The 18,223-nt window shown below is 47.9% G+C and overlaps 1 protein-coding gene across 1 annotated transcript in view; it reads right to left on the reverse strand.

Moving 5' to 3' along the window:
* Positions 1 to 18,223, reverse strand: part of col14a1b (collagen, type XIV, alpha 1b) — a gene marked incomplete at both ends in the record, with an annotated part of 115,224 nt that overhangs the window by 54,891 nt on the left and 42,110 nt on the right. The window contains 13 exons of the mRNA XM_084454942.1: positions 2,278 to 2,420; positions 2,979 to 3,029; positions 3,231 to 3,363; positions 5,561 to 5,700; positions 6,279 to 6,405; positions 6,703 to 6,842; positions 9,019 to 9,148; positions 10,285 to 10,430; positions 13,653 to 13,940; positions 14,191 to 14,352; positions 14,563 to 14,727; positions 16,735 to 16,854; positions 17,677 to 17,835. Coding sequence (XP_084311068.1) covers positions 2,278 to 2,420; positions 2,979 to 3,029; positions 3,231 to 3,363; positions 5,561 to 5,700; positions 6,279 to 6,405; positions 6,703 to 6,842; positions 9,019 to 9,148; positions 10,285 to 10,430; positions 13,653 to 13,940; positions 14,191 to 14,352; positions 14,563 to 14,727; positions 16,735 to 16,854; positions 17,677 to 17,835 — 1,904 coding nt within the window. The remainder of the gene's footprint in view (positions 1 to 2,277; positions 2,421 to 2,978; positions 3,030 to 3,230; positions 3,364 to 5,560; positions 5,701 to 6,278; positions 6,406 to 6,702; positions 6,843 to 9,018; positions 9,149 to 10,284; positions 10,431 to 13,652; positions 13,941 to 14,190; positions 14,353 to 14,562; positions 14,728 to 16,734; positions 16,855 to 17,676; positions 17,836 to 18,223) is intronic.

Genomic DNA, 18,223 nt, shown 5'->3' on the forward strand with positions numbered 1-18,223 from the left:
CAGACCGCTGGGCTGGTCAGTCTCCAGCACTGGCTGGAAGGAGGAGCTGTCCAGAGCTTCTGGAACTTTCTATCAGCTCAGTTCCAACAACTCCAGACATTTACCTGCTGGACCAGAGAGAATTCTGCTGAGTTTGATGTTTGGGACTTTTCAAAAATGTGGACGGGACTCATCAAACCACCTCTGCTACTGTCCGTCTCCAGACCCAGTCATGTGACCAGTGGGCCACAGAAAGACAGACAGAGGAAGCTGGAGGTGAGATTCCAACCACAACTAGAAAGTACATTTCCTGGAGAAAATGTGAGGTGGGCTAGCTGCTGCAGCTGTATCTAACAGCTACTGCTAGAACTACTACAGACCGGGCAATCTCCATGCACCCACCGTCGAAGACCGTGTGTCTCTATCCCACTCAGGGGCTGAAAAGTGGGTTCCGTGGCGTGAATAGTGGCGGGGTGGCGAGGCTCCGCCCCTTTTGGTCATAGCCAGTCAGGGACGGTGTACTCCTCGCCGGGCTACCCACCGGCCCCCACCAGTGAAGATCATGTGTCTCTATTCCACTTTGGCTGAGTTCTGTGCTACCACATTAGTTATAATAGGGTGCGTGTACCTGTCCGATTCAGACAGCTCTATCGCAAAAACTATAAATGTTACAGCTTATATATTGATACCATAGGAATCCTGAGAACTTGCAGAACATTTCTATGTATAATATGTCCGTATAGCTTAAACACTGTAGGCATGGCGACAAAGTTAGAAAAAGGGTAAAAATTCTAAATTAGCAGCTCAAAAGTTAGTGCAGCGCCATATGTTTAAATGGGGAGCGCAGTTGCCGAAAAAATCGTCATACCTCAAAAACAGTAAGTCACACAGGTTGCCTGTTTCAATATCTGTGTGGTCTGTATGGCTCTATGTGCTACTAACCCTGTTCTGCCTTCCCTCTCCCTAGTGCCTCGCTCTCTCCCTCCTATCTTCTAACCAGGTCCAGTGGATGCCCCACTGTCACCAGCAGACCTCCCGGAGTCCGATAGATACCCCCGTGTCTGCTGTGGATGTCGTAGCATGTCCGTAGAATGTTCTCTCTCCTATGATGCTTTTTAGCCTCTCTTACTCTGAAATGTAATTTAATGTAATGTATTGCTTTATAAATGTTCTTAGCCGGTAGACAAACATACTCCTGGAGCTTGCTCGATCGCCTTGTTGAGAGCGGTCAGGGAAGAATTTTTACAGCTCACTTATCTGGCCCCCGGGTGATTACTGTTTTTTTTCTTCCCTCTGGAATATGTAGAGAGTGGGTCGTATGTCCACCTCTCTTGTTCTCTGTAAAGCGCATTGTGTTGCCTCTGGGTATGAAATGCGCTATACAAATAAAGCTTTGATTGATTGATTAATTGATTGATTGAGTGCCAGCAGTTTACAAAATGTGTGAATATTTTCAAAGCAACAGCGGCCGCCACTCTAAAAACATAATGATACTGAACATTCCACAAGCAGTTTCAATGGCACAAAAATTACTATTAAAAGTTAAATTACTAAAAAACTATAAAAAATATCAAAAATCTGAATACATCCGGGAAACAGCTAAAGACGATGAACATTTTAAAGTTTGAATGAAGTTTCTAGCACAAAGTATGAAGAAGTAGTTAAGGGCGAAAAAACTGAGGAGAAGAATAATAATAAAGAAAGAAAGAAATAGTGGGAATATCACAAGTTGGGCTAGCTTGTAAAAGTGTTATTAACCTAATAATAATGGTTCCTCCTTTTTATGAACCTGGCAAGCAGAAGAACCAAACCACTGCTCTAAGAGCAGGAGAACCGTTCCACTAAGCCAAGAGCAGGAGAACCGTTCCACTAGGCCAAGAGCAGGTTAGAATCATTACGCTACGCCAGGGGGGTTGGAGATGGTTCAAGTTTGGAGTTAAGCTGTACAAAGCTGGAGCTGCAGATTTACAAACCACAGATTTACTGGGATTAGCTGGGATGAAAACCTCCGTGGAAACGTGAGTCGTCTGCTCCCAGCGAGTTTCCCCGCTGAACCACCATACCACCCCTCCTTCACCTCACCCCTCCTACTCACCCCTCCCCTCCTCACCCCTCCTCACCCCGCCCCTCCTCAGCCTGCTGCCTGGCAGGCCACGCCCCCTCCCCACCGTCTCCTCCACGCCGGCCTGGCCCCGCCCCCCCTCACCCCGTGGTCTGGCCCCGCCCCCCTCACCGCCTCCACCCTTTGTCCTGGCCCCGCCCCCCCTTACCCCGCCGGCCTGGCCCCGCCCCCCTCACCGTCTCTTCCGCGCGGTCGCCACGGGCCGTGATGTAGGACAGGCGGTAGCTGCGCACGTTGGCGTTCTGCATCTCCCAGGAGACCAGCATGCTGAAGGTGGTCTGCTCACTGAGCTGCAGGCTCCGCACCCCGAGCCTGGGCACTGAGGGAGGGAGGGGGGAGGAGGGGAGGGTGGACAGGCAGGAGGGGGAAAGAGAATAGAATAGAGTAGAATAGAATGGCGTTGTGTAGAGAAGGGCAGTGAAAGAGACACACTGGACTATCATAATGTGTTCCATCATCCTTTTACTCTCAAATAGGGATGCACGATATATCGGCAATCATATCGGTATCCGCCGATGTCATTTTATAATATATTGGTATCGGTCCAATGTCATTTTTTAATATATTGGTATCGGTCCGATGTGCAAAACAGGGCCAATGTGAACAGCCGATAATTATTTGTGTCTAGCTGCTGACGTGTTTGTTGTTGTTGAGGCAAATCTATGATTTATCGGATTTTCCAAATGTTTTGGAAATAGAGACAGTATTTCCATGTGTTTCAATATGTATAACATTTGACTATCATAGAAACTTGTTTTTATACAGATCATATCGACATCAGTGAATATCAGTTATCGGCCATGACAGCAATGTTAATATCTGTTATCGGCATCAAAATGTTCATATCGGTGCCTCCCTACTCTAAAAGATATTTTACCTGCTTTAGGCGTGACGGTGGTTCTTACAGTAGTGGTTGTCGCTCTCGCCACTGCAAAACACAAAAACAAAACATATCAGGAAATACATCTGTCTGTCTGTCTGTCTGTCTGTCTGTCTGTATGAGCCACATAAGAAAACATCTGTCTGTCTGTCTGTCTGTCTGTCTGTCTGTCTGAGCCACATAAGGAAACTATTCACCCGGTCATGACAGTAAGAACGTCCGAGCAGCCCAGGTGTGAGGCGGCGCTACCTGTGGTCTCCCTGACGCCCACGACCTCGCTCTCAGACTCGTCCTCGTACACGGCGGAGAGGGACACCCGGTACTCCGTCAGAGGCCTGAGGCCCGTCAGCACGAAGCTGTTCAGGTACCCGTTCACCAGGGCCTGGAGATGGGGGGGAGCAGGGGGGGAGGGGGGGGGGGGGGGGGAATAAAAGACGAGGGGTAGGAGAGAGATAGAGGAGAGGAATGAGGGAGGTGCGGGTGGGCGGAGAGATGGAGGGAGATTCTGATCAGCAGGCAACGCCGTATTTCTCCAGAGAGACGACAGGACTTCTGTGATTGGCAATTATCTCAACAGCAAATGGAGCCAAAGGCCCAAACACCGGAAGAATAAAACATGGTCAGACTGGAGACACACACATACACATAGACACACATGCACGCACACACACACACACACACACACACATACACGCACACACACACATACACACGCGCGCGCACACACACACGCACACACACACACACATACACACACAAGCACACACACATACACGCACACATACACGCACACACATACTCACACACACGCTGCAGGAATTTCCTATTCAGGCGACAAGTTCCGCACCCCCTAGTTATTGTTTCTATGCCCCACAAACTTTGGAGCATATTAATAAAATGGCCACTGAACAGCACATACCTGATGATTCTCTCAAGGATTCCTGACAATATTGATGTATGTCATTTACCAAGTGTCACTACTTTGTGAGATTCTACTTAGAGATTCTACAGAAAGGCCTTAACTATTTTACACGAGGATATATCCATGAGATTTGGATTTCAGACGGAGCAGGTGACAACATTCGAGTTGAGGCTTAGTGTTGGCGATCTACCCAGAAAGCACAGATGCCTCACAAACTCCAGATTGAAATTCATCAGGACAAATCGAGGAGTCTTACTACACATGTAAAGCAGGGAGAGTGGCATCCATTCTTAGAAAATAAGTGAGAATATGTGAGAATGATCTGTTAGCTAGGGGCTAATTAGCTACTGTACATCAAGCACCTAACGTTATTAGCTTCGTAGCTTTTGTGTCGGCGCTACTGTAAACGGATGTCTGGAGGGAGGTGTGGAGTATCGTGCAGCAATGTTTTCTTATAACATTATGGTACAGCAGCCTGCAGGACGGTTTTCTGTATGTTTTAAGAACCATTTTCTTCAAACTAATGTCTAATCTATGAACACAACGCGGGTCAAGCTTTGTTTGTGGGACATCAGAGAAGTGGTCTTAAGAAATCAAGTAACCTTATTGGTTATTATTCTCCGCGTGATTGACAGGTCAGAAAGGTCTATAGCGGGGCTGGCTGTGGCTCAGGAGGTAGAGTGGGCCAGTGTGAAGTGGGCCAGTGTAAAGTGGATAAAAGCATTACATAAACGCAGTCCATTTACCATTCACCATGAGAATAAGCACGATAAACAGACCGACAGACTGAGAAACTCACTGACAGAAGCTGACAGACAGGCAGAGAGAGAGAGAGAGAAAGAGAGAGAGAGACAAAGAGAGGGAGAGAGACAGACAGAGAGAGAGAGAAAGAAAGAGAGACAGACAGAGACATCGAGAGAAAAAGAGAGGGAGAGGGACAGACGGAGAGAGAGGGACAGACAGATATATAGAGAGAAAAGCTTTGAAATGTGACGGCAGTGAAATGTGACCCAAATCCGATCTTTTTGCCTACATGCGACTGCATCTGTTTTTTTCATGACCATGTGAACAGCACAAGTCACATGAAATCAGATTTTTTTTAAAATCCAACCTGGGTCTCTTTCAGAGGTGGTATTATATCGGACACATCTGATGTTTTGCAATGCGCCCACCATCTGCACAGTCATGTCGCGTTTAAGGCAAAGTGACAATCGTCACAATTCTGCAGCGGTTCCTTGGCAATAACTGCAAAATAGACATGGACAACAACAACAACCATTTGCTCATACCGTCACCGGCTTCCACTGCACAAATACTTGAAAATCAACCAGTAGTAAAGGCTAACTTCAGTTGTGGTTGTAACGTTACCAGTTAACATTACTTCCGTAAACATTGCGCTGCGCGTGACATCCGGACGTCTTTGTTATTGTTCTTCTGCGCATGCAGGTCTGTTCAGGGCCGTGGGCTGTTCACACGGGAGTCAAATATATGACCTGCTGTGTGAATTAAGCCAAACAGAGTCAGACAGACAGACAGACAGGCAGACAGACAGACAGACAGACAGACAGACAGACAGATGGACAGGCAGACAGACAGACAGACAGACAGACAGACAGACAGACAGACCGAGAGGGGCAGTCCTGAGCCCGGGCCTCACCTCCTTGGTGTCTCCGCCCCTGGCGGGGGTCCAGGCCAGCTTGTACAGGACCACGTCAGAAGCAGCGTGTCGCCATGACACCCTGAAGCTCTCTGTGGACACCTCGCTGCTCGTCAAGCCCACTGGCGCAGGGCCCTTTTCTGGAACATACATACAGTACATACGCACACACACACACACACACACACACAGACACACACACACACACACACACATATACACAAACAAACGCAGAAACAGACACAGAATGGCATCAGTAGACTGTTTCAGTAGACACTATTATCTAACAAGCAAGCTAACTAAATAGCTAGCTAACCTAGCTAACTACTGAACCTAACTAACCTAGCTAACTAGCAGCTAACTAACCAACTAACTACCTAACCTAGTTAACCTAGCTAACTAACCAGCTACTGTAACTTACTAACTTAGCTAACTAGCATTACTGGTGGTAAAGCTGTCAGAGCTAGTCCAGCTGGCTCTCATTATAGAGAACTAACTAACTAACTAACTAACTAACTAACTAACTAACTAACTAACTAACAAACGAACCAAATAACTATCTATCTAACAAACTAACCTACTAGCCAACTAACTAGCTATCTAATTAACTAACTAGGTAACTAACCAACTAGGTAACTAACAAATAAACTATCAAACTAACTAAATAACTCACTAACTAGCCAGTTGACTAGCTGACTAACTAGCTAACTAGTCTTACTTGTGGTGAAGCTGTCGGTCAGAGCTTCGGCCTGGCCCTCGTCGTAGATGGCAAAGATGGCCACCGTGTACTCTGTCAGAGAGGTCAGGTTCCTTAGGAACAGTGTGGTGACACGGCCCACTTCCACCTAGAGTCACATGACAGGGAAAGCGTTAAAGGTCAAGGAATGAGTTATAGCATTATCTCTAATAAACAGAATTTGTATTATTTAGTTCAACAAAATTATGTTTTAAATAGGAGCTAGTCAATCTACTGTGTGTCCAGTCGTCCTCAGTTTGGGTTCGGAACAAAACTTTACATTTTGTTTTATATTTAGTTTAGTTGCTGAGGTAAAGAGGGAAGGGAACTTCTGGCTACTTTCAGATTAGGTAAATTTGAAAAATTGGGTCATGGCTATTGGCTGGGTGCGGCCGGGCCCTCCTACCTCATTGGTCTGCACCCCGCTAGTCTTCACGTACATGATGCGGTAGCCGTTAACCTTCCTGGACGCCGCGTCCCAGCTGAGCTGGGCGGAGCTGTGGCTGATGTCAGAGAAGCGCAGGTTCCTGGCCGGGATCAGGGGCACTGGAGGAGGGACGACACACACGCTCAGTTTCAGATGCTGGTGGAGAGGCTGGTCTGGGATCAGTTTGATTGAGGGTCAGGAGGGAGATGCTGGTGGAGAGGCTGGTCTGGGATCAGTTTGATTGAGGGTCAGGAGGGAGATGCTGGTGGAGAGGCTGGTCTGGGGTCAGTTTGAATGAGGGTCAGGAGAGGGATGCTGTTGATAGGCTGGTCTGGGGTCAGTTTGAATGAGGGTCAGGAGAGGGATGCTGTTGATAGGCTGGTCTGGGGTCAGTTCAATGGGGAGAACGGGGGATTGTAAAGCTGGCAAGAGGGAAAGTGTTAAGCTGTAAGGTTTGGTGAAGTCTACCGCTACTGTCCTCCGACGCTGCTCTTCCCAGAACCCTGAACGTCAAACCAGCTGAAACGTGGTTTCTTGTTTCTGTCTTCAAGCATCAGTAGCTCGGCTGCAGACGTGCCCTGACGCAGCAGGGAGCTCAGAGACGCTTAATAAAACGCTAATTACAAAGCAGGCGTGCGACGGATTGAGCCCAGACTTCAAGATGAAAATGATGCTCGCAAATAGAGCAGTAAAAGGCATTGCTGGCAGCGTAACATGTAATTGTGTAGCAGCCTGTGGCTCCATCAGAGCCAGTGTGTTGTGGCTTGTTCATGCAGCTGGCTTCACACTACATTCTCATTGAAGGCGAAGGCAGCATGTATGTGAACTAATTTCTAGTTAATAAGATAACATGTCTATAAGATAACATGTCAATAAGATTTATTTTTTTTTTACACAGGATCATTCCATTCCGGCTCTATGGGGGTGCTGAATGTCTGCTTTTACATAGAACTGCCTGGTTTCTCCCAGTGAATTATGATATATAGCATATTTTTACTTTTTATATCAGGACAGATCACTGGTCTGGTTTAAAATACAGAACAAATCCAAAGTTCATTAGGCCTACTTGCAAACTTTGGAATAACCTTAAATATTTTTTTAAGGTAAGAGAATATTCTAGCATGTTTGTTGTGACTGAATTGTGATAGCCCTGCCTGCTGTGCAGTGAGTGTGTCGGGAGAGTGCTCTGGTGGATTCAGGCATATGTGCTCGCAGGCCTAGTTGTAGTCCTGGCCTAACCCTAACCCTAACCCTGGCCTTATTGTTAACGATATTAGCCTTGAAAAGTTCAAGATCTGTTCCTACGATGTGTATGCAAAGCGTGTATAGCTTAGTTGATTGAAAATTGGCTTGCATTCATGAAAGTAGCCTACTCAGTATTTATTCAGACTTCAACATAACAAATCCCTGATTATCACAAGATATTTCGCACACTGCTCTGCACCAATTGACAAAGGCAATTTAGCCAAACTAATTTGATTTAAATCCAAGGCATGTGCGTTTGTTAAACCTATAGGTCTATATTTTCCTTATGGTATTTTTTATACAGGTAGGCCTAGGCAAATAGAATAATGATTGGACGATGGGCAAGACTTGAGGAATCAGATCTCACTAAGTCAAGTCTTAGTGACAGCCCTAGCATACATGCAGTTGCATATAAAAATGGTGTGTGTGACTGTCAAGCCATATGTTGTACTGTGTGTGTGTGTGTGTGCGTGTGTGTGTGGGGCTTGTGAGGCTACGTGCATGTGTGTGTACGAGAGTGAGTTTGTGCAAGTATATTGTATATGTGTGTGTGTGTGTGTGTGTGTGTGTGTGTGTGTGTGTGTGTGTGTGAGCGTGTGTGTTTGTGTACGTGTGTACAGTATGGTGTGTATGGTGTGTGTGTGTGTGTGTGTGTGTGTGTGTGTGTGTGTGAGTGTGTGTGCAGCCGTGTGTGTGTGTGTGGTGGGGGTGTATGGTGTGTGTATGAGTGAGAGTGCGTTTGTGCAAGTATACTGTATGTGTGTGTGTGTGTGTGTGAGTGTGTTCAGCCGTGTGTGTGTGCGTGTGTGTGCAGCCGTGTGTGTGTGTGTGGTGGGGGTGTATGGTCTGTGTGTGAGAGTGCGTTTGTGCAAGTATACTGTATGTGTGTGTGTGTGTGTGTGTGTGTGTGTGTGTGTATGAGTGTGTGTGCAGCCGTGTGTGTGTGTGTTTGTGTATGTGTGTACAGTATGGTGTGTATGGTGTATGTGTGTGTGGGGGGGGTTGTATGGTGTGTGTGTGTGTGTGTGTGTGTGTGTGTGTGTGACTCACGCGTGGTCTCCTGGCTGGTCATGGGGTCGCTGGCCTCCTCTCCGTACAGGGCGTAGACCGTCACCGTGTACTCAGTCTCCGGAGTCAAACCCTCCAGCTCCACCTCTTTCACCGTCTCTGCCACCTTCACCTGCACACACACACAAACACACACACGCAGACACACACACACACACACACACACACACACACACGCACGCACACACACACACACACACACACACACACACACACACACAAACACACCCACACACACGCACACACAAACACACAGACACACACCATAGATTTCATAAATGATGACAGACATGAATACATACACACACACACACACATACTTAACACACACACACTGTAGATATGAGACAGATTTAGATAACCTATTCCCCCTGCATGGATTCTATCTCTTAATTTTAAAGACCATTCTTTCCCATCTCCCTCACACACACACACACACACACACACACACACACACACACACACACACACACACAGACACACACACATCTCTCTTTCACCTCTCCCTCCCTCTGTTCTCTCTCTCTGCCCCTCCAACCTCCTTCTCCTCTGAATGCCCCCCATTCCTCTCTATGGATGGAACGATAACCGGTATAATGATAAAACGCCATAAAATTTGATTACATTTATCGTGATAAAATTACCATTAAAACCGGGTTTGATTCCCACGCTTTGAAAAACTCACTGTAAATACATTATCCAGCATCAATCCAAGTTAGCAACAGTCTCCAAGACACATTTTAATATTTATGCAAACAAAAAGTGCACAGTGCTGCCAATTTTATGTGTAATTTAATATTCAGTACATAACTTGGTGAAATGCTTCCAATGTGTGTATCAGTCGTTTCTGAAAATTTTCAGCATAATTTATTATACCGCGATAATACTGATAACCGTGATAGTTTTGGTCACTATAAGGGTGATATGACCATACTGTTACTGTAGATCTCTATTCACCTCCTTCTTCTGAGTGGTCCCCCCCCCCCTCATCTGAATACCCCCCCCCCCCCCCACTCACCTCCTTCTCGTCTGAGTGCCCCCCCCCCCCCTCCTCATCTGAATGCCCCCCCCCTCACCTCCTTCTCGTCTGAGTGGTCCCCCCCCCTTCTCATGTGAATGCCCATCCCCTCACCTCCTTCTCGTCTGAGTGGTCCCCCCCCCCCTCCTCATCTGAATGCCCCCCCCCTCACCTCCTTCTCGTCTGAGTGGTCCCCCCCCCCTCCTCATCTGAATGCCCCCCCCCCTCACCTCCTTCTCGTCTGAGTGGTCCCCCTCTGTCAGGGGCGCGTAGAGGATCATGTATCCAGAAGCCCCCTCGGCCATCTTCCAGCGGGCCCTCATGGTGCTGTGTGTGATGTCAAACAGCTGCAGGTCATTCACCATGGGCAGAGCCACTGCAACACAGAGACAAAGGTCGGGGGTCACACCAACGTCAGATCAGGGTCAAATAATTAATTGCACTGGGTAAGACAAATCAAATGCACCCCAGGTATTTGTAAATACAATGGGCCCAGGTCTGCCCCAAGGCCACGATTCCAGATCACTTCAATCTTCATGCTCATCGGCCTACGATGGCCAATAACAGCAAATGCAGTCTGCACTAACCCTAACCCTAACCCCCAGTCTGCACACCAGGAGAACAGAAATATCGCTACTACCAAAACGTAACACTGCAAAAGCAGATGCAGCATTATGTGTGTGTGTGCGTGTGTGCATGTGTGTGCGTGTGTGTGTGTGTGCGTGTGTGTGTGTGCATGCGTGTGTGTGTGTGCGTGCGTGCGTGTGTGTGTGCGTGTGTCCCTCCTCTGCCTGCCAGCAGCGGGCCAGACACCATGCCCATTAACTTTGAGACAAGGTCATCTGGGCGCCTAGTATCCGCACAGATCTGAGGAGGTGGCTTTTCTGGCTGCCATTCATCAACCTCGACTCTCGACCCTCTTCAGATTAGACATGCTACTCCTTCTGTCCTTAAACCTCTAGATGCTGTATACCACTCTGCCATCAGGTTCATTACTGGGGATAGCTACAGCACCCACCATTGTGTCCTTTACAATAAGGTTGGGTGGCCCTCCCTGATGGAGAGACCTAACTTGCACTGGCATCTGTTCATATACAAGGCTATTATTGGTGAACTCCCACAATACCTCTCCACACTACTGAACTGGTCGGTCGGATCCCATCACACTTGTTCCAAAGACTGGCTCACTCTACAGGTCCCTAGAACTTGCACTGAGCTCGGGAAGACCGCTTTTAGTTGCTCTGCCCCCAACACATGGAACAATCTAGAAACCACCCTTAAACTCAACACACTGGTATCCGCTAGTCAATTTAGGTCTTAAATCACCAATAACCATAACACAATCTGGACACACAAACTGTTTTTAAAATCACTATTGGTTATTATATTGCTTGTACTTGCAAATTGTTTAGAATTCTTGAATGCTTGTTTCTTAATGTTTTTGTTTTGTTTTCATTGTTATTCTATCCTTCTTTGTTTTCTTTGTGTCATTGTTGCCCTGCGCTCTACACTTTTATGTGATATTCTGTACTCTCGACGTCATTGTAAATTGAGAGTCAATCTCAATTGACTCTCAAGGTTAAATAAAGATTGAATGAATGAATGATTCTAAATTAGGAAAGACCGAGTCCTGGCGGGGACCGGGATGGGGCGGTCTGGGGCGGTTGTATCTTAAAGGTGCCGGCACACCGCCCCAAACAACGCCAACCAACTCCTAACACCCAACATTCTCAAGTGGTCAGCTGTTGTTGGAATGTTGGCAGATTACATTTCAGCTGCAAAATTCATCCAACCAACACCAACAGTTACCCCACCAAAAATGGCACACCAACATTCCAAGTTGGTGTTGGTTGGGGCAGTGTGCAGACACCTTAACCCTATGTCATGATAGCCTGAAGACCCTGTCCTCCTGAAGACCCTGTCCTTCCTGAAGACCCTGAGACCCTGTCCTCCTGAAGACCCTGTCCTGCTGAAGACTCTGTCCTTCTGAAGACCCTGTCTTGCTGAAGACTCTGTCCTCCTGAAGACCCTGTCCTCCCTGGAGACCTTGAGACCCTGTCCTCCTGAAGACCCTGTCCTCCCTGGAGACCCTGAGACCCTGTCCTCCTGAAGACCCTGTCCTCCTGGAGACCCTGTCATAGCTGAAGACCCTGTCCTACCTGAAGACCCTGTCCTCTGAAGACCCTGTCCTACCTAGAGACCCTGTCCTCACTGGAGACCCTGAGACCCTGTCCTCCTGAAGACCCTGTCCTACCTAGAGACCATGTCCTCCTGGTGACCCTGTCCTCCTGGTGACCCTGTCCTCCTGAAGTCCCCATCCTCCCTGGAGAACCTGAGACCCTGTCCTCCTGAAGACCCTGTCCTCCCTGGAGACCCTGTCCTCCTGAAGACCCTGTCCTCCCTGGAGAACCTGAGACCCTGTCCTCCTGAAGACCCTGTCCTCCCTGGAGACCCTGAGACCCTGTCCTCCTGAAGACCCTGTCCTCCCTGGAGACCCTGTCCTCCTGAAGACCCTGTCCTCCCTGGAGACCCTGAGACCCTGTCCTCCTGAAGACCTTGTCCTCCCTGGAGACCCTGTCCTCCTGAAGACCCTGAGACCCTGTCCTCCTGAAGACCCTGTCCTGCTGAAGACTCTGTCCTTCTGAAGACCCTGTCTTGCTGAAGACTATGTCCTCCTGAAGACTCTGTCCTCCTGAAGACTCTGTCCTCCTGAAGACCCTGTCCTACCTGAAGACCCTGTCCTCCTGAAGACCCCGTCCTCCTAAACACCCTGTCCTCCTGAAGACTCTGTCCTCCCTGCAGACCCTGAGACCCTGTCGTGCTGAAGACTCTGTCCTCCTGAAGACCCTGTCCTCCTGGAGACCCTGTCATAGCTGAAGACCCTGTCCTACCTGAAGACCCTGTCCTCTGAAGACCCTGTCCTACCTAGAGACCCTGTCCTCCCTGGAGACCCTGAGACCCTGTCCTCCTGAAGACCCTGTCCTACCTAGAGACCCTGTCCTCCTGGTGACCCTGTCCTCCTGGTGACCCTGTCCTCCTGAAGACCCCATCCTCCCTGGAGAACCTGAGACCCTATCCTCCTGAAGACCCTGTCCTCCCTGGAGACCCTGTCCTCCTGAAGACCCTGTCCTCCCTGGAGAATCTGAGACCTTGTCCTCCTGAAGACCCTGTCCTCCCTGGAGACCCTGAGACCCTGTCCTCCTGAAGACCCTGTCCTCCCTGGAGACCCTGAGACCCTGTCCTCCTGAAGACCATGTCCTCCCTGGAGACCCTGTCCTCCTGAAGACCCTGTCCTCCCTGGAGACCCTGAGACCCTGTCCTCCTGAAGACCATGTCCTCCCTGGAGACCCTGTCCTCCTGAAGACCTTGTCCTCCCTGGACACCCTGAGACCCTGTCCTCCTGAAGACCCTGAGACCCTGTCCTCCTGAAGACCCTGTCCTCCCTGGAGACCCTGTCCTGCTGAAGACCCTGTCCTCCCTGGAGACCCTGAGACCCTGTCCTCCTGAAGACCCTGTCCTCCTGAAGACCCTGAGACCCTGTCCTCCTGAAGACCCTGTCCTCCCTGGAGACCCTGAGACCCTGTCCTGCTGAACTCACGTGTGGTGGCGCTGCCGCGCAGGGCCTCGCTGGCCTCGCTGGCGTAGATGGCGAACAAGGCCACCTGGTACTCCGTCAGGGAGTTGAGGTAGCTGAGCACCACGGTGTTCTCCCGGCCCTGGACCACCTTCTCCTCGGGCTGCCCGCCACTGGCCGGGTAGTACACCACGCGGTACTTCTCCACCGCGCCCAGGGCGTGCGTCCAGGTCACGCGGAAGCTCCGCGCCGTGATCTCCGAGGTCACCAGGTCCCGCGGAGCGGTTATGGGCGTCACAGGGCCGGTGTGGCCTGGCGAGGGAGAGGGACGGTAGGATGAAGAGAGGGCGGCGTGAACAGGAACGTTTACAGTAAAGTTTACGGTAAAGTTCCATACAGGATAGACTTGAAAAGTAGTAAAGATGCGGACTTCATGCAGACTACAGTACATTTCTAAACAATGAAGCTACAAACCGCCAGCCTCTGCCGGCTTTGTCCAGCAGAGTTTACAATAAAATACAGTAAAGGGTAAAAGGTTGTAAATGGCTTGCTGTAGCCTGACCTTTGATGGCCTTGTCAAGCTGCTCCACGCGCTCACAGATGGTCCTGGTGAGGCCCTCGACGATGGAGCTCATGACAGCAAAGTCAGCCACGTTGTAGACGTGGGTCTCCTCAGGAGGCGAGGCGATGGCCTTCAGCTCGTTCAAATCTGCGTTCTTCACACCTTCATAGAGGGGGGAGAAATATGAGGAGATATGTGGTGGTGGTGGATACAGTATAGAGACAAAAAGAAAAGACAGACAGACAGACAGACAGACAGACAGACAGACAGACAGACAGACAGACAGACAGACAGACAGACAGACGCACAGACAGACAAACAGAAAGACAGACAGATAGGCAGACAGACAGATTAGGCTGCGTCTCGCCGTACCGATGGCGAACAGCTCTATCCCCGCCTCCCGCATGCTCTGGGCTGGAGGAGCGACGTCATCTTGGGACTTCCCGTCGGTGATGAGGATCCCAATCTTGGGAACGCTGGGCCGTGATCCAGCCTCTGGTTTGAAGCTGTTCTCAAGCATGTAGGTCAGGGCCAGACCTGGAGGGAAGAGATGCACTGATCAGTTACACCCATCAATTACATCCATCAATTACACCCATCAATTACACCCATCAATTACACCCATCAATTACACCCATCAATTACACCCATCAATTACATCCATCAATAACATTGGTCAATTACACCCATCAATTACACTGATCAATGACAGGGTTAGGGTTAGGGTTAGTATTTGAAAGTATTTGGGGTGTTTTTTATGGGTCTGGTCCACTGGTTTCATTAGATAGTTTAAGTAAATCAAGAATTTGACAGTGATTGCAAACTAAATGGTGTCAGTAGAAGGTGGTTCAGACTGTGGTTATCAGGCTGGACAGCGGCGAGGCTGGAGAAGAGTGTCTGAAAGTGGGATTGGAGGACAGGTTACGTGGCCGTTTGTGATTGGACAGGTTATGTGACTGTCTGGGATTGGACACCACGTTGTGTGACTGTCTGGGATTGGACAGGTTTGCATGGCTGTCTGTGATTGGACAGGTTACGTGGCTGTCTGGGATTGGACGCCTGGGCCCCGTACTACGAAGCTTGTTCAACATATCCAGGATAACTTTTCGCTAGCTCGCTTGAGTAAACCAGACAACCGCAATCACGGATAAACGGTACTACGACGGTGGCTATCGACTCGTTAAGTCGACCCAGCTGGTCCAATCTAGCTATGAGTGCATTCACAGTAAAAGGGGAGGTATTTGCTCGAAATGACCAATCGCATACCTTAGTATGGGTATTCGGACCCGGCCATGGACAAGGCAAACAACACGCATAACCAAGTTCCGTCCACCGCATTTTACACAAGAGAAGCAATATTAGAGAAATATGAACTATAGGCGCAACACAGTCGCTACTGCCAAAGGCAGGAAGGAAAGTTATGAAAATACTGCCTACGTTTTATCATTATCCTCCACATGAACACGAGTAGGCCTAGGCTAGATCATTGGGCTATGCCTATTCTTATGGCATGTAAAGCAATTGTAGCCTATATCAATATATCTTATTCTTTCAGCTGCAACCCCTAGACTGGCAGGGGACGCTTAAATAAAGCAAATGTAGGCTATAGTTTTTTAATAGTTTTAGGTTGGAGTAGACAATGTGATGTCTCTATACAAGAGGAACTAGAGATGAAACAGGCTATTAAAATGTAAAAAGTGAAGCTCGAGGTGGAGAAGTAGGCCCTAAGCCTACGGGGAAAAAGTAGCCTATTTCATCGTATGAATATATATATATATATATATATATATATATATATAATATATATATACATACATACATATCGTATAACGTCATTGATTGTCAGACATTGGTGCTATCACAATTTAATTAAAATCACAATTCAATTAAAATGTACTGTAGACTACTATCTTTGTTCCTAGGAACGGGAGGCTAGTCTAATAAATCAACATTAAAGACTTGACAATTGAATAAAAAATGGTTCTCCGCATCACCCACAGTCTACACGAAACTGCAGGTAGACTAATAAAACGCAAGCCAGTGCATAGCCTTCAGTCTACGACTGTCAATGCACAAGGCAAAATATGGCTCAAGCACAAGCAGCTGTCATTCTGCATGATATCGGGGAAAGCCAAAGAGGGTTTTGTCGGTTTGTAAAAAGTCTTCTTAAGAACCTCTCGCTGTTCGCGCACTGCAGATTATTGTTTAATTCGGACACTGAAGTTCCATATAGAATCTTAACGTCCATATGCCCTTTTCCAAGTGAATTGATCGGTCAGCGGGTATTGCTTCATACGTTTTGATCCAATCTGGAACTTAACCTGCCCCGGAGCAGGTTAGCTCAGCAGAATAAGTTACCACGGCGATATAGCACGGTGAAAAGTGAACCACCTTCGTAGTACGGATAAATCAGGCTTGAACCTGAAGTTATCACGCTAACCCTGTAATCCTGTTTCGTAGTACAGGGCCCAGGTTGCGTGACTGTCTGGGAATGGACGCCAGGTTGCCTGACTGTCTGGGATTGGACGGGTTGCATGACAGCACCTGTGAGGGTGTTGCCTCCCTTATAGGGCAGGTTCTTGACTGCGTCGATGACAGCGTCCTTGGTGGTGAAGGCGTTGAGGTGCCACTCGATCCTGGGGTCTCCGCTGTACTGGGCTAGACCTGAGGACACACACACACACATTAACATAACACACACTCACTTAACACACATTATCATAACACACACTCACTTAACACACATTAACATAACACCCACTTAACATACATTAACATAACACATTCACTTAACACACATTAACATACAGTAACACACATTCACTTAACACACATTACCCTAACACACATTCACTTAACACATATTAACACAACACACATTAACACTCGATCATACGGGCCACAGTGCACACACTCATTAATAATAATAATAATAATAATAATAATAATAATAATAAAAAATTAAAAAAAACTTTGTTTGTATAGCACCTTTCACACAAAACAAATGCAGCTCAAAGTGCTTTACAACAGGGAAATTACTTGCACAGAGTGCTTCACTTAAAAACAGACATAAAATGAACATAAAAGCAGAGTATTAACATATCTCTAGTTTTATAACACACATCAGCATAGCATTAGCATAACTGCACTGCTAAGGCAAGAATATTAGTCAGCAGTCAATGCACTGTATCAATGAAAATGCATTGGGTCAGGATTCAAACCTCTGGTAGAGTGGCAGGTGTGTTTGAAAGACTACCACTGCATTCACTAGGCTGTGTGCTGACTCAGCATGTTCCACAGCGCTTTACACTCAACTACGTTTGGGTTTGTAGTCGATATTATGCGCAGATCAGAGTCGAACATAAGCGGAATTTTAACCTCATGCTGAAAATGTGTTTGAAGTATTAGTTCAGCAACAATCATTTTAGAGACGGGAAAGTGATTTATTTGTAAGCGGTCCTCAATGTAGACTGACCACTCACTCACCAATGCGTGTCTTGTCAAACTCGACGCTGAAGGCGCTGACCAGCTGCTCCAGGAAGCTCCGGACCAGACGGAAGTTGATCCGACCAATGCTCCAGGACCCGTCCACCAGGATGACCAGGTCCGCTTTGGCCGGCGTCTGACACTGGAACAGCTCCGGCGCTGGACACACACGCACGCACGCACACACACACACACACACAGAACATGTTTATACATACCCTGAGGAAACATGGATATAGTGTACAACACCATGACATAGGAAAAGTCATATTCTCGAATAGAGAGAAGAAAAAGGTTAGTTTGAAAGTACATTTTGATGTGCAACTTCAAGGTCCAAAGCATTGTGTTGTTTCTCAAGTTATCATAAGATCAATGTCATTCATATACTACAGCATGTCTGTCAGAATGTGTCAAACTATGAACCGTGAAAGAAAGGGCAGATGCAGAACTGGGGCAGCAGTTTATTGAGGAGATCTACATCTCAGCACAGACATCCTTGGGTCGTATAAGCTCATTACTATTATTGATTTTCCGCTTTGAAAATTGC

This window comes from Borostomias antarcticus (assembly GCF_949987555.1).
Source record: "Borostomias antarcticus genome assembly, chromosome: 21".
Classification (NCBI taxonomy): domain Eukaryota; kingdom Metazoa; phylum Chordata; class Actinopteri; order Stomiiformes; family Stomiidae; genus Borostomias; species Borostomias antarcticus.